This window comes from Pocillopora verrucosa, chromosome 14 (assembly GCF_036669915.1).
Source record: "Pocillopora verrucosa isolate sample1 chromosome 14, ASM3666991v2, whole genome shotgun sequence".
Taxonomy (NCBI): Eukaryota; Metazoa; Cnidaria; class Anthozoa; order Scleractinia; family Pocilloporidae; genus Pocillopora; species Pocillopora verrucosa.
This window is the reverse complement of record NC_089325.1, coordinates 19,671,928-19,689,221: the sequence shown is the minus strand read 5'-3', so window position 1 is coordinate 19,689,221 and position 17,294 is coordinate 19,671,928. Positions and strand designations below refer to the sequence as shown.

The window sequence follows — 17,294 nt, the reverse complement described above, 5'->3', positions numbered from 1 at the left end:
GTACTTCGTACCCTGATATGATCACCCATCATGTGATCTCTGTCTGGACCTTAGTAACACACGCGGTGAGATTAAAATTCGTGTATCATCACAACAGCGTGTCTAAAAATATTCATATAACACTGTGTAATTCATGGACCTGATCCAATCAACACTTGTACATACAGGAACAGAAATTATTATTCTTGCAGCCTCTCATTAAACAAAACATTAGCTGAAGAAAAATTCTGTACAATCAAACTAAGCCGAAAGCGTAAGATTATATCCTTTATTACGCATGTTACACGGGAGTTCCCTATAATATCTTTATCATAATAATAATGCAAAGGATCCTATTGGTAATACTACAGTACCTTCAGTACGCTATGGCGAGACTCTCCATTGAATCCCGCCTTGAATCATGGTACAGCAAATAAATAATTAATTAAAAATAGACAACTCGTTCATCTTAACTTCCAAATATTGAAATGCCGTTTGGAGCAATCAATTTTAAAAAAATAGAAATACAGACAGCTATAAGGAATACACTGTTGCTATAGTAAGATCTAGAAAAGACCTCAACTCCACTATTGTTTATAACTGAAATTTAAACTAATTATATCTAAAACTACCACCTTAGCGCCATCTTAACTAGATTTTGGTTTGACATCAGCATATTTATCTAGAAAGCTTCTGAAGTCGGGTAAGTTACACAGGTAACTATTAGTAGCTCTCAGTTACCTTTGTAACAAGAAACTTTCTAAATACATAAAGGAGTTTAACCTTTGTCACCTGAAAATGATTGGCTCATGTTTCGAAAAAACTGCTTCCTCCACATTTCATTGGTAAAGAGAGGAAGAATTGACCTGTCATTTCTCCCTTAGTAGATGATTCTTTTGAACCATCCATAGTTTACCACTTGGCCCCAATAGAGAAACAAAATTAACACTTAAACTGTATGTCTAAATTTCCTGGTGTGAAAGTGCCAGTCTGAGAAAACAATTAAAAAAATATAAAATGCAAGGTGCAAAAGTAACAAATGGGTTCAATTCCTAAAATTTCTGGTAGAATCCTTGAGATTTTGTGAATGGTAAAGTTCTGACCAACCCTTGAAACAATACAATGCAAAAATGGCATTGTAATTGCAGTCTCAATATATAATTACATAAATATCACCAAAATTATACATTTTAGATAAACAGTTGATCACTTGCCAAATGATTTCAAATGGTTTTGAACAGATTAAAATATCATTCTGTCCTTAAGGAACCTACTAAGAATTCTCTACATATAAATGAAATATTCAATCCCTTAGTAATTGCAGCATGTTGACTTATTTTGTTCTGAAAACTCTTCCAACACTCAATGAAAATAGGGAAATACTTTCTGACAATTAACTAAGGATCCAGAAAACTCAATCATAGCTATAGTGAAGTTTAAGGAAGGTTACCTTAAAGGATACAGAGAAAAGTAAGAGGAAAAAATTAAAAAGCCAATGTACTAATTTAATCACTGTTTTTTGACACTTCAAGTGAGGAAGTACAACAGCAATGGAAAAAGCACCTTTAGCATAGAGGAGATGTTAAGAGTAAAGCTGGTAAAAAAATTCCTGACAAATTAATTTTCTGATATCAATGCATACTGATCCTATTAACCACTGAATTTCAAACCACTGTCATAAGCAATCTGTGAGACATTCAACGGCTTTCCTGAGCAAGAGATAAAGTATAAAAGGAAAGGGCTACTTAATCATTTTGTACTCTTTACTATGACTCAGTTGACTTGAACTGCTTGCAAATTAGATTTAAACATCTGTCAGTTAAAATTTTATACTTGGTTCTATCTACTCTGGAGACCAAAAGGATTAAGACAGAGGAGGAGAATTTTAATCTGTCCACACAGACTTCCACAGCAATCATGATCACCTGCATAGATTAAGAAAATGTTATATCAAAGATAGTTTAATTCATAAAAGAGTATGGTTAGTTCTCAAGTTAGTGTTATTTCTCTACTTTTGATTTTCAATACAGAGGCTGATAAGAGTGATCAGTAGCAACATAGAGCATAGAGCACATTAAGTGCCTCAATGTCCTGTGAATTAGCTTTACTGTGTTTCAGTGTAGAGTTACTTAAGTCCAACAGAAAAGTGGCCTGTTGAATTTCATGAAAGAACCAGCAATGCCAAGTGACCTTAATGATAGTGATCAAGCACTAATCTAATGGTAATGAACATGTAAGACATTTAAAGTGATAAACCCTTTCACTAGTATTTACTGACAATAATTTCAATCATGTTATAACAACACTAAATTTGGCATCTTAGACAGAGCTTTCCACACTTGCATACCGCTGTATTGCTTCAGCTCCAGGCTCAGTGCTATCCAAGGCAGATGGATACTGTGAATCATCATAAACCATTGCTGTTCGCACAGGGGCTAACAAAGAATTAAATACTGCTGGAGATGCAATGGCTCTTTGACTTCGTCCATCAATAACACTTCTGAATGCATTTACCACTCGGATCTAAGTAAAATAAATAGTCATTAAGGAACCACACACTACAATGGATTGAACAAGAAAGAAATAAGTGTACATCATGCTTTGCTGCAGAGAGTACTCATTGCTTGATGAATAATCAAGAGATTTCGTATACTGTATATTGTATATTGCAGAGGCAAGTGAACAAAAATACACGATAAGTCTTGGATTCTAATTGAAAAAGCAGTCCAAGCGCAGACAAGTGTATATCACCATTTAATGATGTAGCACAAGATTTGCTTTTCAAGTTTGGTGAAACTTTGCTATCTTCTAAAACCTTGCCAAAGAAGAGAAATCAATTAGTCAACTAAGGGTTGTTTCCAATCCTGCCTTAAGTCTTGTATAAAGCAAACCAGCTCAGGACCATACTGGAAGAATGTTTGTCCATAGCATTTTTTTTTTAGCATAAAGTAATTGCATTGAGGTGGTACACAAAAAGGACAGAGAGCTGATATTCTACTACTGTGGCCACATAACTTGATTAATAGTAGATATATACATGCAGTTTAAACAAAGGAAGACACACTCAAGGTATAAATGGGAATTTTAGAGTCCAACTTTGAGTTGGAAAAAAAAAGAGAAATTTTTTTAATTAACAGAACATCAGATCTCAAAAATATTTGTTGATAAAGAGATTCTGAGTAGTTTTTTTGACATGCGAGTTACCATATCAAAGAATTTTCAGACACTCAAAACAAAGAAAAAAGAATTGGTTTGGTATTATAACAATTACTTACTTGGTGTTGCAATCTCGTCAGCCCACGTATCCACAACAGACGAGCCTTGCTGTCCTTTGGTCCATCAGGTTCCACTATTGTCGCAAGGGGAAGTTCTTTTGTACCAAATCGACAAAGCTTTGGGAATGATGTCTTGGGAATTGTAAGGACAAGCTGTCCCCATAGCAACTCAGAAAATCCAAGAAAGACACACCAAAGCCATTCCTCCCAGCCCAGTCCTGTTACATGGAAGGCTTTACCAGTCAGCTCAATTATTAGAATCTGAAAAATCAACAAAGGCTGTTAAAACATTCTAAATCATATGAACTTATACCAAATGGATGTTCAAAATGTTGATTTTCAAATTAACCCTTGAACTCCTAAGAGTGACCAAGACAGAATTTCTTCTCCCAATATCAATATAATATCAACCAGAAAAGTGATGAAAATAAAGAAAGATATCAATTTGGGGATAATTAATTGATCCAATACTAAATTCTCTGAACTAACATTATAAGAATTGTATGGTTGACAGTAAGGAGAATTACAAATTAGATCTAGGAGTTAAAGGGTTAATTAAGTTCAACAATCACTGTATCCAAAATAGAACAAAGAATTCATAGAACATTTACATCCTTAATCACTCTTCAAAATAGATTAAAATTGAACAACTCAACTCTTGACCCTTACCTGCACTACAAATGTTCCTGCCATGATAATAAGAAACACTGGGTTATGGGTAATACCAGAGAACACATTTCTCTCTCCATGAACTTTACGTGAATTAATTTCATTAAAGAGTTGCATCATAACAAATGTATTAAAAACCATGCTAGAGTGAGCTGTTGGTTTACAGCGTGTTGTTTCCAAGTAACCGTCTTCTATATCAAATAAATCATCTGCCAGGAATACCAGGACAAACATGACAATCAGCTGGAATATTGAATGACCAAGAATGTTTCTAATCATTGTTCGCGAGATAAGTGGTTTGGTGCGTCCATAGGGTTTGCGTTGTAAGAGGTCTTCTGTTGGTGGCTCTGTAGCTAAGGCCAGTGATGCAAAGGAGTCCATAATTAGGTTCACCCAAAGAAGCTGTGTGCCAGTCAGAGGACTTACCTTTAAAAAAAAAGAGACTAAATAGAAAGAACCTGAGAAGGAAGGTATTTTAAAAGCAAGCTTGCTGTTGATTAGTATGAACCTATGGAGACTTTCCATTGTCAAAGTTTACTTACACTTCTTCAACAAATTAAAAGTCCAAGTAGATGCTATTGAAGGTTTGACTCAAACTTGCTTGTGGATTTGTTTACGGTTTGTAGCATTTTTTAAAACAAATTTCAAGGACTCTGTGCGTGTAACATATATAGTCATATGGCAGCCAAATAGAAGAGGAAAAATCAACTTGAAGACACAAAGTAAAATAGCTACAGCAGTGCAACAAAATATTCCCATCTTTGATCAAGAATGGAGCAAAAAGAAGGGAACCCAGTTATCTGCATCTCCCTTGAGAACACCTGAGACTATGATGCTGAATTGAGGACCAAAAGAGAAAAAAAATGGCTTGCACTTTGAGACTGGTGCTTTCCTAAGGACGCTCCAGTAATAAGGATAATTTTCTTATGTCACATATCTGTGCATTAACTCATTCCATTCTTGAAGCATTTGTTTTCTAATGAATAAAATGGGGTTTTAATGTTACTTCATACATGGTTTGTCACTGGCTAACTAATTAAATTAGCCCACATTAATGAGCACTCGTACATGTACCTTACCTGAACAACACAAGCACCAATAAAGGCAACAACAATAGCAACCAAGTTCACAGTCAACTGAAACTGCAGAAACTTTGAGATGCTGTCATAGACATTGCGCCCCCACATAACAGCTTTAACAATGCTCCTAAAGTTATCATCAGTTAGAATGATGTCAGATGCCTCTTTAGCAACATCTGTTCCAGCAATACCCTAAAATATAGACAGGATCATGTTCAAGTTTGAACTGCTACCTGGACATCAAGAATAGTCACTATGTAAATTAGTAATGAAGTAGGGGAGTGACCCATGTAATTATGTAATGTTGTGTTAATATTAGTTAATATTGTGGTGTACAGTTTAGCTGAGTATTTTAATGATTTGTGCTGTACTTTGACAAGCTAGTGAGGCAAGCCAAAAGACAAACAATGAGTAAAAATAATATATAGCTTTAGCCAAGCCTAAAAGCAGAGCTCACATTTTTTTCCCCTACACATCCCAAGGGCACAACACCTTGCCCCAGCCAGGACTAGAACCCAGGTCTCCTGACTCAGAGCCCAGTGTACTGACCACTGGACTACTGGACAAAGCCATGGTGTTGGCATGCCCTCAGTACAGTTGACCACACACATTAAAAGTAGCACCTTGTATGATCAGTCGTACGGTCGTATAGTCATAAGTCCAAATTTTTTCAGCTTGATGGGTTGCTACTACCATTTTTTATAATTATGGGGCTACGCTCTGTGAGCTCTGCTATTAAGCATTACTACACACCAAAATGTCTAATAAGAAAAGCAGATAGAGAGCATAATATGTGCAGATGACCAGTTGAACAGGTTTTTCTACAATACAAAATAACCAATTGTTCAATATGGCAGGATATTTGTACTCTATCCACATGTCATTTGTACCTTACAATGTGCAAATTTATGGAGAATAATGCTAGTTTTGTAGTATTGTAATCCATATATCATTGATATCTGGCTCTTAGACTCTTAAAAATGCTGACAGTGTGATTTGAAAATATTATTCATACTTGGATGAAGTTTTAGTTTGCAATATCTGTAAGCCACTGTGATGTTTAAGAAATTCAGGAAATAGAAATCTTACCATGGCAAAGCCAACATCAGCTTTCTTCAGTGCTGGACCGTCATTGGTACCATCACCAGTCACAGCCACAATTTCCCGTGTTGGATTAAGCTTGCTGTCAATGATGCCCTTGACAAGAGTGTACTTGTCCTGGGGTGAGGATCGAGCTAATACACGTAAGTTGGGCCACACTTCATCAAACTTCTTCTGGCTAACCTGTACAGTAAAACATGTTCATATGTACAAGCTTTGTTTCAAAAACTTGGATGGCAGTAGACCTTTTAGCATCATACATCATATATTGGTTGCACTGTCCAAGATGGGAAAAACAACAGTTGCAGACAAAAAAATTAACTGCAAAGTATAAGGAAAGGTTGACTATCACTGCAATTGTAACTGCTAAAATATTTGATTTGTATTTCCTTGTAAATGAAAAGGATCCTAAACTTCAGAAGTCAAGTAGCTATACTTCCTCAACTACTGGTCGCAAAAATTGCTTTACAATCTGCATGAGTAAATGGTCAGAAATATGACTTTGTTTTGCCTTGATTTTAAATTGTTCTGGTAGTTTTTCAGTTTCTTTTAAAAACAGATATGGACTTGTGAAACAACAAAGTTTTTCATCATGTCTTGGCCATTTTAATGATGAAAGACAGTGACATTTTCCTTTCTGATGTTAATAATGTACATATTTATAATAGTTGACAGATTCCTGACCACTTTATCCCCACCTTTTTTAATGCAAGAAATCATACATTTCTTTCTCTCCTGTACATTTCATGGAAATGAAAGATATATTGGATTTGTAAAATAAGCTGATGTTGGGTTTTCAAGAAAATCAATCCTTTTCCCATGTTACCTTGAGGAATTATCAGTTCATGTACACCATTTGTGACTTTCTGAAAGTTTTAATTAACTGGTGGAAAGGATGGCTACGAGGGGGGTTAATATTTGAATATTTGCTTGTGAAATTGTTGCTTTAATGTGCCAACTATTTTGGTGTTTTTGTCTCAACCTGTCTACTGCTTTGTTTCTTTCCATGCACCTCCTTTAACATGTACAGAACCCCAGCATAACCTGAATATTAGACATAAGATTTATAAATCTCCTAAGGATAGCTTATCAGTTCCTTGTCGATATCTACTAGTTTGGATTATATAGGTTGTCTTGATTTATGAAATTTTGACAAAAATTTACAATTGCCTGTCATTTAGTAATTTGAGAGCCATGGCCAGCAGTCCACATCACAGAATTTCTAAGTATTCTGAGCCTACAAAAATCATGTAACTGACATGAGATTTATGAATTTCCTTGAGATTGGTTAGCAGTTTCTTATAAAAACATAATATTTTGGACTACATGGATTCTCTTGATTTTTGAAATTTTTTAAAAAATTTGCAACTGCAGGTCATCTAGTTATGTAGGAACCATAACCTGAAATGGACCCCACATAATTTCTGAAGTGTCAATGTCCATGGCTCTGTATTTCTGAAAAAGCATTAACCAAGTGTTCAAGATCAGATTAAAAATCTAAAAAGCATTCTGAGCCAACAAAAACCATGCAACTGACATGAGATTTATGAATTTCCCTGAGATTGCTTAGCAGTTCCTTATTAAAACATAGTATTTTGGACTATATGGATTCTCTTGATTTCTGAATTTAAAAAAAAAAAATTTGCAACTGCTGATCATCTAGTTATTAAGGAACCATAACCTGAAGTGGACTTCACATAATTTCTGAAGTGTCAATGTCCATGGCTCTGTATTCTAAGAAAGCTTTAACCAAGTGTTTGACATTAGATTTAAAAATCCCCTCAAGATCACTTTGCAGTTCCTTATCATCATATGATAGTTTAGATTGTATAAGATCCCTTGATTTGTCAAATTTTCAGAAAAATTTCAGACTGCTGGTCATTTACCATATTTACCTGTGTATAAGTTGACCCCCCATTTTCAAAGTCAAAAATCAGATTTTTCATCATTTCTTGTCAAAGAAGAAAAATTCAGATAGAAATTCCCAAAAAGTTAATCCCTTAATTCTGATAATGTACTGAAAACACGGAGAATTAAAAAAACTGCAGAGCAAAATGTAACCATGCACTATGAATTTTATTAGCACCTGTTTATACCACCACAATTTCAGCATACTTGAACACTTTGATTTACTGGAGAAGTAATTTACCATATTTTGTGAGTCACATTGAAAATGAAATCTTCCTGCATTTAACCAACCCTTATCTTAAAGTTGAGTTTGAAAGGAGATTACGTAGACTGAAGGAATACCTAAGAGCTTTGAAGGATCTCACGTAACAAACAAGACTGTCTGAGACAACAGCATTTGCCAGGTCACTAAGCTACTGAAATCGTTTGATGAAAACAAAAGTTCAGCTCCATAACTAGCAGTAAAGCAGTAAGGAAAGATGTCTGCTCTACAGTCTGAAGACACAATAGAAATTAGCTCCAGTAGCTTTGAATCAAGCCACTTAAAATTTATTATTTCAACCTTTTTTTGGTGACAAAGAATGTGCTGAAAAGTGACGAAACTCAAACACAATTATAACTAGTTTTATAAACGTAGTTTTCCTAACAGACTTCAGACAATTGTTATGCTAATTTCTTGGATTGCTTGGGACAGGTCTTTGTGTATGACTCATGTATAAGTTGAGGGTGATTGTTTGGGATGATTTTTTGGTCATAAAAGGTTGACTTATACACGAGTAAATATGTTAGTTGTTTGAAAAGTTTGACCAGCTCTTGGATATATGACCACTATAAGATGCTGTTTGAAGCAAATACTTGAGAAGAATTACGGTCAAACTCGCCGACGGACCAACTCGCCGACGCCAACTCGCCAACGTATAAAATCGAGTAGAGACGTCGGTGAGTTGGTTGTCAATCCAATACAACTAATTAGAAGTTAAACTCATTAGAAGTTAAACATACAGAAAATTAAACGATATTTAGTAAAAAAACACTGGTGAACATTGGTGAACAACAAACAGAAGCTTAAACATTGGTGAACATTGGTGAACATCACCAATGACTAGAACAGCTTAAGACGCAAACGAGTTATTGTGCGACAACAACACCATAAAGACTCATCATGTCAATCGCTCAGATTTTTTAACGAAAACTTGGCTTTCTAGACAAGATCTTTAGTAAAAAGCATTTCTTTTTATTTGCAACAAAGTTTATAAGGATCTCAAGGCGAATAAAGCGAAGTAAACATCACCAATGACTCTAACAGCTTCAGACGCGAACGAGTTATTGTGACAACAACACCGTAAAGACTCATCATGTCAATCGCTCAGATTTTTTAACGAAAACTTGGCTTTCTAGACAAGATCTTTAGTATGAAGCATTTCTTTTTATTTGCAACAAAGTTTATAAGGATCTTAAGGCAAATAAAGCAAAGTAAACCTCACCAATGACTCTAACAGCTTCAGATGCGAACGAGTTATTGTGTGACAACAACACTGTAAAGACTCATCATGACAATCGGTCAGATTTTTTAAGAAAACTTGGCTTTCTAGATAAGATCTTTAGTAAAAAGCATTTATTTTTATTTGAAACAAAGTTTATAAGGATCTCAAGGCGAATAAAGTAAAGTAAACATCACCAATTACTATATCCGCTTCAGACGCGAACAAGTTATTGTGTGACAACAACACAGTAAAGACTCATCATGTCAATCACTCAGATTTTTTAAGAAAACATGTTCACCAATGTTTAAGCTTCTGTTTGATGTTCACCAATGTTCACCAGTGTTTTTTTACTAAATATCGTTTAATTTTCTGTATGTTTAACTTCTAATGAGTTGTATTGGATTGACGACCAACTCGCCGACGTCTCTACTCGATTTTATATGTCGGCGAGTTGGCGTCGGCGAGTTGGTCCGTCGGCGAGTTGACTGGTTACCCTTGAGAAGCCATTTTGAATTCTTGTTCACCATAGAAACCAATAGAAACAAAATTACAAGGTACATATTTGTACAGCTGCCCACCTTTCCTGAAGAGTCACGGATGAGTTTGTTGAACTCCTTGCCTTCCAGTACAAGAAATTCACTGTTAGGTTGCAGGATGCCACATTTGAAAGCAATGGATCTGGCAGTGTTTACATTATCACCTGTAACCATGCGCACAACAATTCCTGCACGCTGGCATTTTAAAATTGCATCTGGTACCTGAAAATATTCCACAATGGGTCAGTTTCTCTGGAGGTTACATGCTAAAAGAACCAGGAACTTAATAAAAACTACAGTAGTGATGAAAAAAGATTTCACAATAGCAAACCATTCCAAACAAAATTAAGTACAACCCAAAAACTTGTATCTACACTACCATGTAACAATATTTGTGCAAATGTAATAAAGTGAAATTATCCATATAATCAAAGACCACAATTAACATAGAAAACCTAGCAAAAACGATAAAGGAACCAAAACAAAGTAAATTTTAAAGCCTGTGGTAAATACTTATGAATATGACACTTAGGTAGCACCTAAAATCTACCTTCTTCAGTGTTCAAGTTATAAGAAGACAACACAAAACTCCAAACTCTGAACACTTGCCTCCTTTTTCACCTTTAGTCTTAACAAGATGTTAGCATGTTGTATAATTTACCTCAGGTCGCACAGGATCTTCAATTCCAACAACTCCAATGCATGTCATGTTAGACAACACTTCACCTTCATTTTCCCAGTCTGGCTCTATTTCTGCACTAGCTTCTCCAACTAAACAACACATCAAAATGCAGTGAGTCTCACATTATTAGAAAGGCCACTTCAATATTTCTGGGTAATGAATTGATGTTATGATTTGTGTATGTGGAGTAGATCAGGAACAAACGAGTCAAAAAAAAAATCCTAAATTTAGACTAAAAAATGAATGACTGCTGCTGAATGCACCCTAAATGCAGCTAAATTTGTTCCAAATTTCAAACATCCTTAAATAAAATTATGTCACCTAAGGTACTACATTTAGTCTGGTTTGCAACAAGTCATTATATCCTTGTTAATCTCAACCAGTCCAAGGAGTAAGAAAGCTTATGTTGAACCCTTTCACTTGCCTTCATTCCCCAGGTCTCATGAGTAACTCTCCTCATGGTCTGCCATACAAATCTTATAATGTCATCTCAAAAAACTTGGTATTGGATCAACTAATAATTCCTTATTGATAATTGTCTTTCTTCTTATCACTTGTCTGTTTAATTTTGTATTAATATTGTTAGGAGAAATTCTTTCCTGGTCACATAAATGTTAAAGGGTTAATTCATATGCATTGTGATTAGGATAAGATTGTTGTGAACCAAGTTTTCATAACTCAATATTTTCCAACCTTTCTCAGGAGGAACTCCATTGGCTGGGAAATCTCTGTAAGCCAGGGTGATGGTCCTCAAACCATCAGAGGCCATTGGCTCAATTACGTCTTTCACCATCTTTTCAGTATCAGCAGCTGTAAAGGGTTTGATTTCACCATCTTTACAAATGACAGATGTACAGCGACTCAACATTATCTCAGATGCACCCTTGGAATATATTCGAAATCCTCCACCAGGGAGACGTACAGCTGTTGTCATGGATTTCCTTGCAGAGTTAAAAGTGTAGACCTTGACAAAACTAGACTCTGGGTTATTATCTCGGTAATCTTGATAAGTTTCACCAATTTCAAGCACAAAGCCCAGCAATGCACATTCAGTTTTATTTCCAACTTGTGTTGGGAGACCATCAGGAAGTTCTGAAGGCTAAAACCAGAGATAAAAAATTCAATTCACTGCAAAAGAATAAAATCCTAAGCAAAATCAACATCTCTTTTCTTGGGGAAAAAAAAGAACAAAAACATTGTCTTAACTTCAATTGCAATGGTAATGCCAGCAGCTGGCCACTGATGAATACTTTCAAGTTAGACTTTGCTTTATGTCACAGATATAGACGCAATGTTTCCAAACAAATTATCATGGCAACAAATCCAACAAAATTTTGCCAGAAACTGGTACTAAAAAAGAGCCCTGTTTATGGACACCATAACATGATCAGTCTAAAAACCAGTCCAACAAGTAAAAAATGGAACTTGCCTCAGCCCATTATGTCATCACCTTTTTTAATATCAAAATCTTCTACAAATTGTTCAGCATTTTCTTAACAGTGCTTTCCTTACCACTTTATTTTGAAAATACACTACAGAATTCAGATTGCTCAACACTAACTTTTGTTAAAGGCCTCAATTTTGCATATTGCAAAAAAAAAAAAAATTTTTTTTGAATAGCAAGTTTTGTGATTGCCCATTTGATCTCAGCTTCTTTCTACAAAGTATTCTAGTTTGAGAGCTTTCATAAAACTTCATGAATAATAGTAACAATAATAATGAAAATGAAAGGTGTCAGACACACCAGCATCAAAATAAAAGAAATTGTATACAATTTTGTTCACTTTGCAAACATATATTATTTATGAAAAAAACAGACAAGTACCTGTGATTTTTGTACAAGGAGATTATTGGACAACTTATGACAAAATAATAAAAATTTACAGGCCACCAAACAAGTGCTATTTCACTAAATCATCATAGCTATGATTTATAAAAAAACTACTTTAAATTTATTTTACATAACACTAAAAAAGAGATACAATAACCATTCCATTTGCATGATGACAACAATTCAAATGCACGAAAAAAGTCCAAAACATTTAATAAACATATCATCTCTGCAAATGACAAGAAAGCCTGCCGTAAAAGGAAAGTATATGGGCAGAAAACATCTGTTTTTCCTTCCTTGAGGAAAGAGGGTTAATTAGTTACACTAGGAAATGGTTTTTGAGGTTTACCATCTGTTCCAGGATTTATCTTGAAAATATAACACAATTCCAAAAAAAAATAATAGCAAATTTTATTTAACCTAAGGAAATAAAATAAGCCCACTTTTTCATGGTTCAAATTTCTGTTTACCAGTTTATCATCTGTTCCAGGATTTAACTAAAAAATAAAACACAGTTCCAAACAAATAATGGCAAATTGTATTAAACTTGAAGAAATAAAACAAGCCCACTATTTCATGGTTCAAAGTAAAACTTTCTGTTTACTAGTAAAAAACTATTGGAAAACAGTGTATTTCAAACAGATTTCTCTATTGTTTTTTCCCCCCATCCTGTGCAAAGGTTGGTGAAATTAACACCTCAGAGATACTGCTATTTTCACTGGGCAAGATGCATAAGGCAACTGACCTTGGCAATACTTCTTGTTTACCTTGTTTTGAAAAATTATTGATGATTAATTTTTCTGTATTTATTTTTGTAGATCAAATTTTAGTCAAAATTACTGAAGCCAAATCTAATATCAGCAGATAACAACTTCAACTGTCTATAGACGTACAATTGGATACTGATGATTTTAGCAGATGTTGCTCTCATTTCTTTTGGTACTTATATTGAAATTCATCCAAATGATTTTGTGGTTATCTGCCAAAAAAAAAAAAAAGAAAAAAAAAAAACCTTACATGTACTTTTCTGGTTCACCTTCAAAAATTTCGAAACCACGCATTTTCTAGGGAGGCTTTTTATGTATTCATGCACATATATGACTTTTTCAAAAGGAAAATGTCAAATTCATTCACAAGCTTTAACTTGGAGAAAGTAATAATTCAGTATCATTTGGAAATGATTAATGTTATGCTTGTAAAGCTACTAATATAATTCAAGAAGGGATTACTATTGACATTGAAGGGAAAGCCAAAAGGGACAACAGGAAACCAAGCTGAAGAGCTACAAGGGAACTGATGTTGTTAGTTCTGTTTGTGATATTAAGATGCAAATGTCATTAATCAATATCAATTACAGAATAAACTCGATAAATTGGATGGAAAACTATTGAGAGATACATATCATCTTTTGATTTGGCTTTCATTAGCATTGAGTTATATACAAAGCCTTTCTATACTAAAACATCGACCAGTCCACTCCCACCCTCCCAACCTCCAGCAATAAATTTCAAACCGACTTTTCCTTCAACAATGTTAACTGTCATGACATGAAAACCTTAATCAGATTTTTGTAGATAGTCTTGTGAACTGTCTGCAATGTGTTCTTCATTATTTGTGAGTACAGACGCACCTTATATATAATAGCTAAACCAACCACACTATTACATGACACATTTCTTTGTTTTGTGATTATTCATTGATGAATCATCTTGTGTAAACATAGATGACTTTTTTTGACCTCTTTTGCCCTTTATTGTCACAACTGACATATAGAAATCTACTAACAAACAACCGGACATAGAATGTTTACTCACCAGTATGTTGGAAGCGTAGCTACTGTTTATCGCAATTCCTTTACAGAGCAACTCAACCAGTGTCTGTGGCAGCTGTCCTTGTTTTGGCACTTCTTTGTTATGATTGTCTGCTAGATAACTCTGAACTACAGTCATGCGATTTGTGGTTAGAGTTCCTGTCTTGTCAGAACAGATGGCTGTTGCATTGCCCATGGTTTCACAGGCATCAAGATGTCTGACTAAATTATTGTCATCCAACATTTTCTTAACAGAGTATGCCAAAGAAATTGTAACAGCCAGTGGCAGACCCTCAGGTACAGCTACAACTAACACTGTCAGACCAGTAATAAAGGCATTGACGTAAGCATTTAAGTGCTCACTTTGCCAAGAAGCTTTCTCGTTGACATACTTTCTGATGCTGAACTGCAAGACCATGACAATAATTGTTAGGAGGGCAGCAGCCACACCAAGCCAACCAATACTGACTGCCAGTTTTGTTAACTTTCCTTGAAGGATGGACTTCTCATCCTTGTCTTTCTTCTCCTTTCCATTTGAATCAGAATCTTTCTCCTCATCCAAGTTGATATCCTCAAAGTCATCCTTACTGGCTTTAATGGATGGTGACTGTGGTGCTTCTTCACCCTTCCCATCTGGCTTTTCTTCTCCTTTATCACCATGTGTTCCAAGCAAAGAAAAGATTATTCCCGTCTGTGAATTCACTCCCACAGCACAAACCACCATCTTGCCACTTCCCTCCATAATGTGGGTTCCAGCAAGTAGCAGTGGGTCTCTCTCTAGTCCTTTCTTAACAAGATCTGATTCTCCTGTCAGAGAGCTCTCATCAACTTTCAAGTCATTACACTGAACAACAACACCATCAGCTGGCAATAAATCACCATATTTGACCTGGCAAAGGTCACCCACCACTATTTCGCTGTTCAGTACTTCAATAGGTTCTCCATGCCTCACAACTGTAAATTTGTGTTCGCTCTCGATTTTATTCTGCAAGCCTCGAAACTGCTGCTCCTTTTGATAATCGTTCACCGCAGTCACTAATGCCACTATTATCACTGCAACAATAATAGCAAAGCCATCGATCCAGCCAGTGTTGTCTTCCGACCCCTCGCACTCCTCTGGCGCAAAAATTCCTAACATTAGGGATACGACCGCTGCAACGGTCAGAATTATAAGGATTATATCCTTGAAAGCATCGATAAGAAACTGGAGAAAGGTTTTGGGAGGTTTTGGTGGAATGAAATTACAACCGAACACTGCCTTGCGATTTTCAAGGTCTTCGGGAAATCCACCAATTCCTCTCTCAGAAGAAGTGTGCAGCTTGTGGATAAGCTTCTGCACGCCTCCAAAGTTTGAATTTAAGTAATCTCTTGCTTCTTGTCCCCTGTGTTCCATCAGCAAGGTAAGATCTCTGATAGAAAGATCTGAAAAATCGGCGACTGCATTGAAATCCAGCGAGTCGAGCGAACGCAAGGACTGCTGCTCTTCCTTTTTAATAGAAGGTTCTGCCATGATTAATCCTAGTTTACAAAATGTTAAGTTATATTTATGTTAAAAATCTTACACAGCTCTCGAATCGAAGCCTCGTGGGATATACCTTTAATTAAACTCACAATGGAGAGTTCGATGGTTCCACCTCACTGTTCAAAAACACTGCAAAACTCTTTTGTCCTTGAGATTTAGGACAAGCCAGAAGATCAGTTTGTCAGCGACCACAGTTACGCCAACAGATACTTTCCAGTTTGGAGGGTAGAAACCGAAACTTTTCTTCACAAGTTTCTTCTCAAACAAATGGACAGAAGGATGCCAGATTCCTGGGCTGTGTGTCACTGCTCTTACCGAAACAAATAAACACGATTTTGTCTAATGCAGGTCCGCTTACTTCCTTGCTCTCTACTACCAACTTCACATTATTCCAGGAGAGAACTTTTAGTTTTGACAACTCCTCAGGTCGACTGAGAAACAATCTTTCACAAGCAAGCAGCTTCTAACAATAACAGAATGGAAGACACCAGCCCAATAGACAGACTCGGGCACGCCAGGTCTTGTACCGGGAAATTAACAATAGAAAACTCTCCAAGGCAGATTCAGGCCGTAATATCGATGTGCTTGTCAAGGTGAACCAGATCGCCCCTTTGACTCTGTACCAAAGAACAAACACAGGTAATTCAAGAAAACAATCCAGTTCACTCCTTTCACGAAAAGCTTCCTATTAGCGAAGCAAGGTAAAATTTTGCCCTGAGGCACGTGATGAACAGCTTGTGATTGGCTATTTTGAATCCTCTTGACATTTGATTGGTCGATGGTCGCTATGTTACAAGGACGTCATTCGCCGGTGAGCCACAGATTTGCCGCGCCCTCCAAATGGTGGCTTGATCAATGTGGCTTTTGCATGCAGTAACGTGTCATACTTCGGCGAAAATATTCTTCTGAAATGGCGAATAGCCTTGCAATAAACGAAGACACAGTCATATTTCATCTATGAGAAAGGTTGGTTAGGTGCTTATGAAAATGGAATGAAGGTGTAATTCTTATTTCTCATGTGAAATTAAAGGAAACAGCTTTTTGGGGGCATACATAGAATTTCCCCGGCTATAATGATAAGTGTAAAAATTAAATTACATGATTTTAGTGGGAGTGTTTGGGCTGTCCGAGAAAAAATTTGCATATCGAAAAATAAATTCGGTGGTTTTCATTTTTTGAGGAAATAATTAGATCTGACGAAAGATGATACAAGACGATTCCACTTTAAAATGGTATTTGTATGGAGATGTTTCCGAGAGAGAGACAGAGACATAGAAAGAAAGACAGAGAGAGACAGAGCGAGAGAAAAAGTTAATATTACAAGGGATCACATTTCCTAAAATAACGATGATTGTCACCCCAATAGTGTTCCTAAGATAAGCTGTTAAAAAATCTATCATAACATTTATTTATATTTT

The 17,294-nt window shown here is 35.8% G+C and overlaps 1 protein-coding gene across 3 annotated transcripts; it reads right to left on the bottom strand.

Moving 5' to 3' along the window:
- Positions 1 to 254: 254 nt before the first annotated feature.
- Positions 255 to 16,572, bottom strand: LOC131793363 (plasma membrane calcium-transporting ATPase 3-like). 3 transcript variants are annotated; one of them, XR_010716119.1, is made up of 10 exons: positions 14,359 to 16,572; positions 11,407 to 11,812; positions 10,693 to 10,802; positions 10,074 to 10,253; positions 6,092 to 6,286; positions 5,003 to 5,194; positions 3,924 to 4,349; positions 3,255 to 3,515; positions 2,062 to 2,502; positions 255 to 2,012 (listed from the first exon to the last, which is right to left on the bottom strand). XR_010716119.1 is itself a non-coding variant. In XM_066160904.1 (10 exons), exons 1-10 carry the CDS (start codon positions 15,862 to 15,864, stop codon positions 1,901 to 1,903), a joined length of 3,456 nt encoding a protein of 1,151 aa, XP_066017001.1. In that variant the 5' UTR covers positions 15,865 to 16,572; the 3' UTR covers positions 255 to 1,900. The 3 variants fall into 3 exon arrangements, 2 of the variants coding, with proteins under 2 accessions (XP_066017001.1, XP_066017000.1); XM_066160904.1 differs by having other exon boundaries at positions 255 to 1,904; positions 2,327 to 2,502; XM_066160903.1 differs by having other exon boundaries at positions 255 to 2,502.
- Between the last annotated feature and the right edge of the window lie 722 nt (positions 16,573 to 17,294).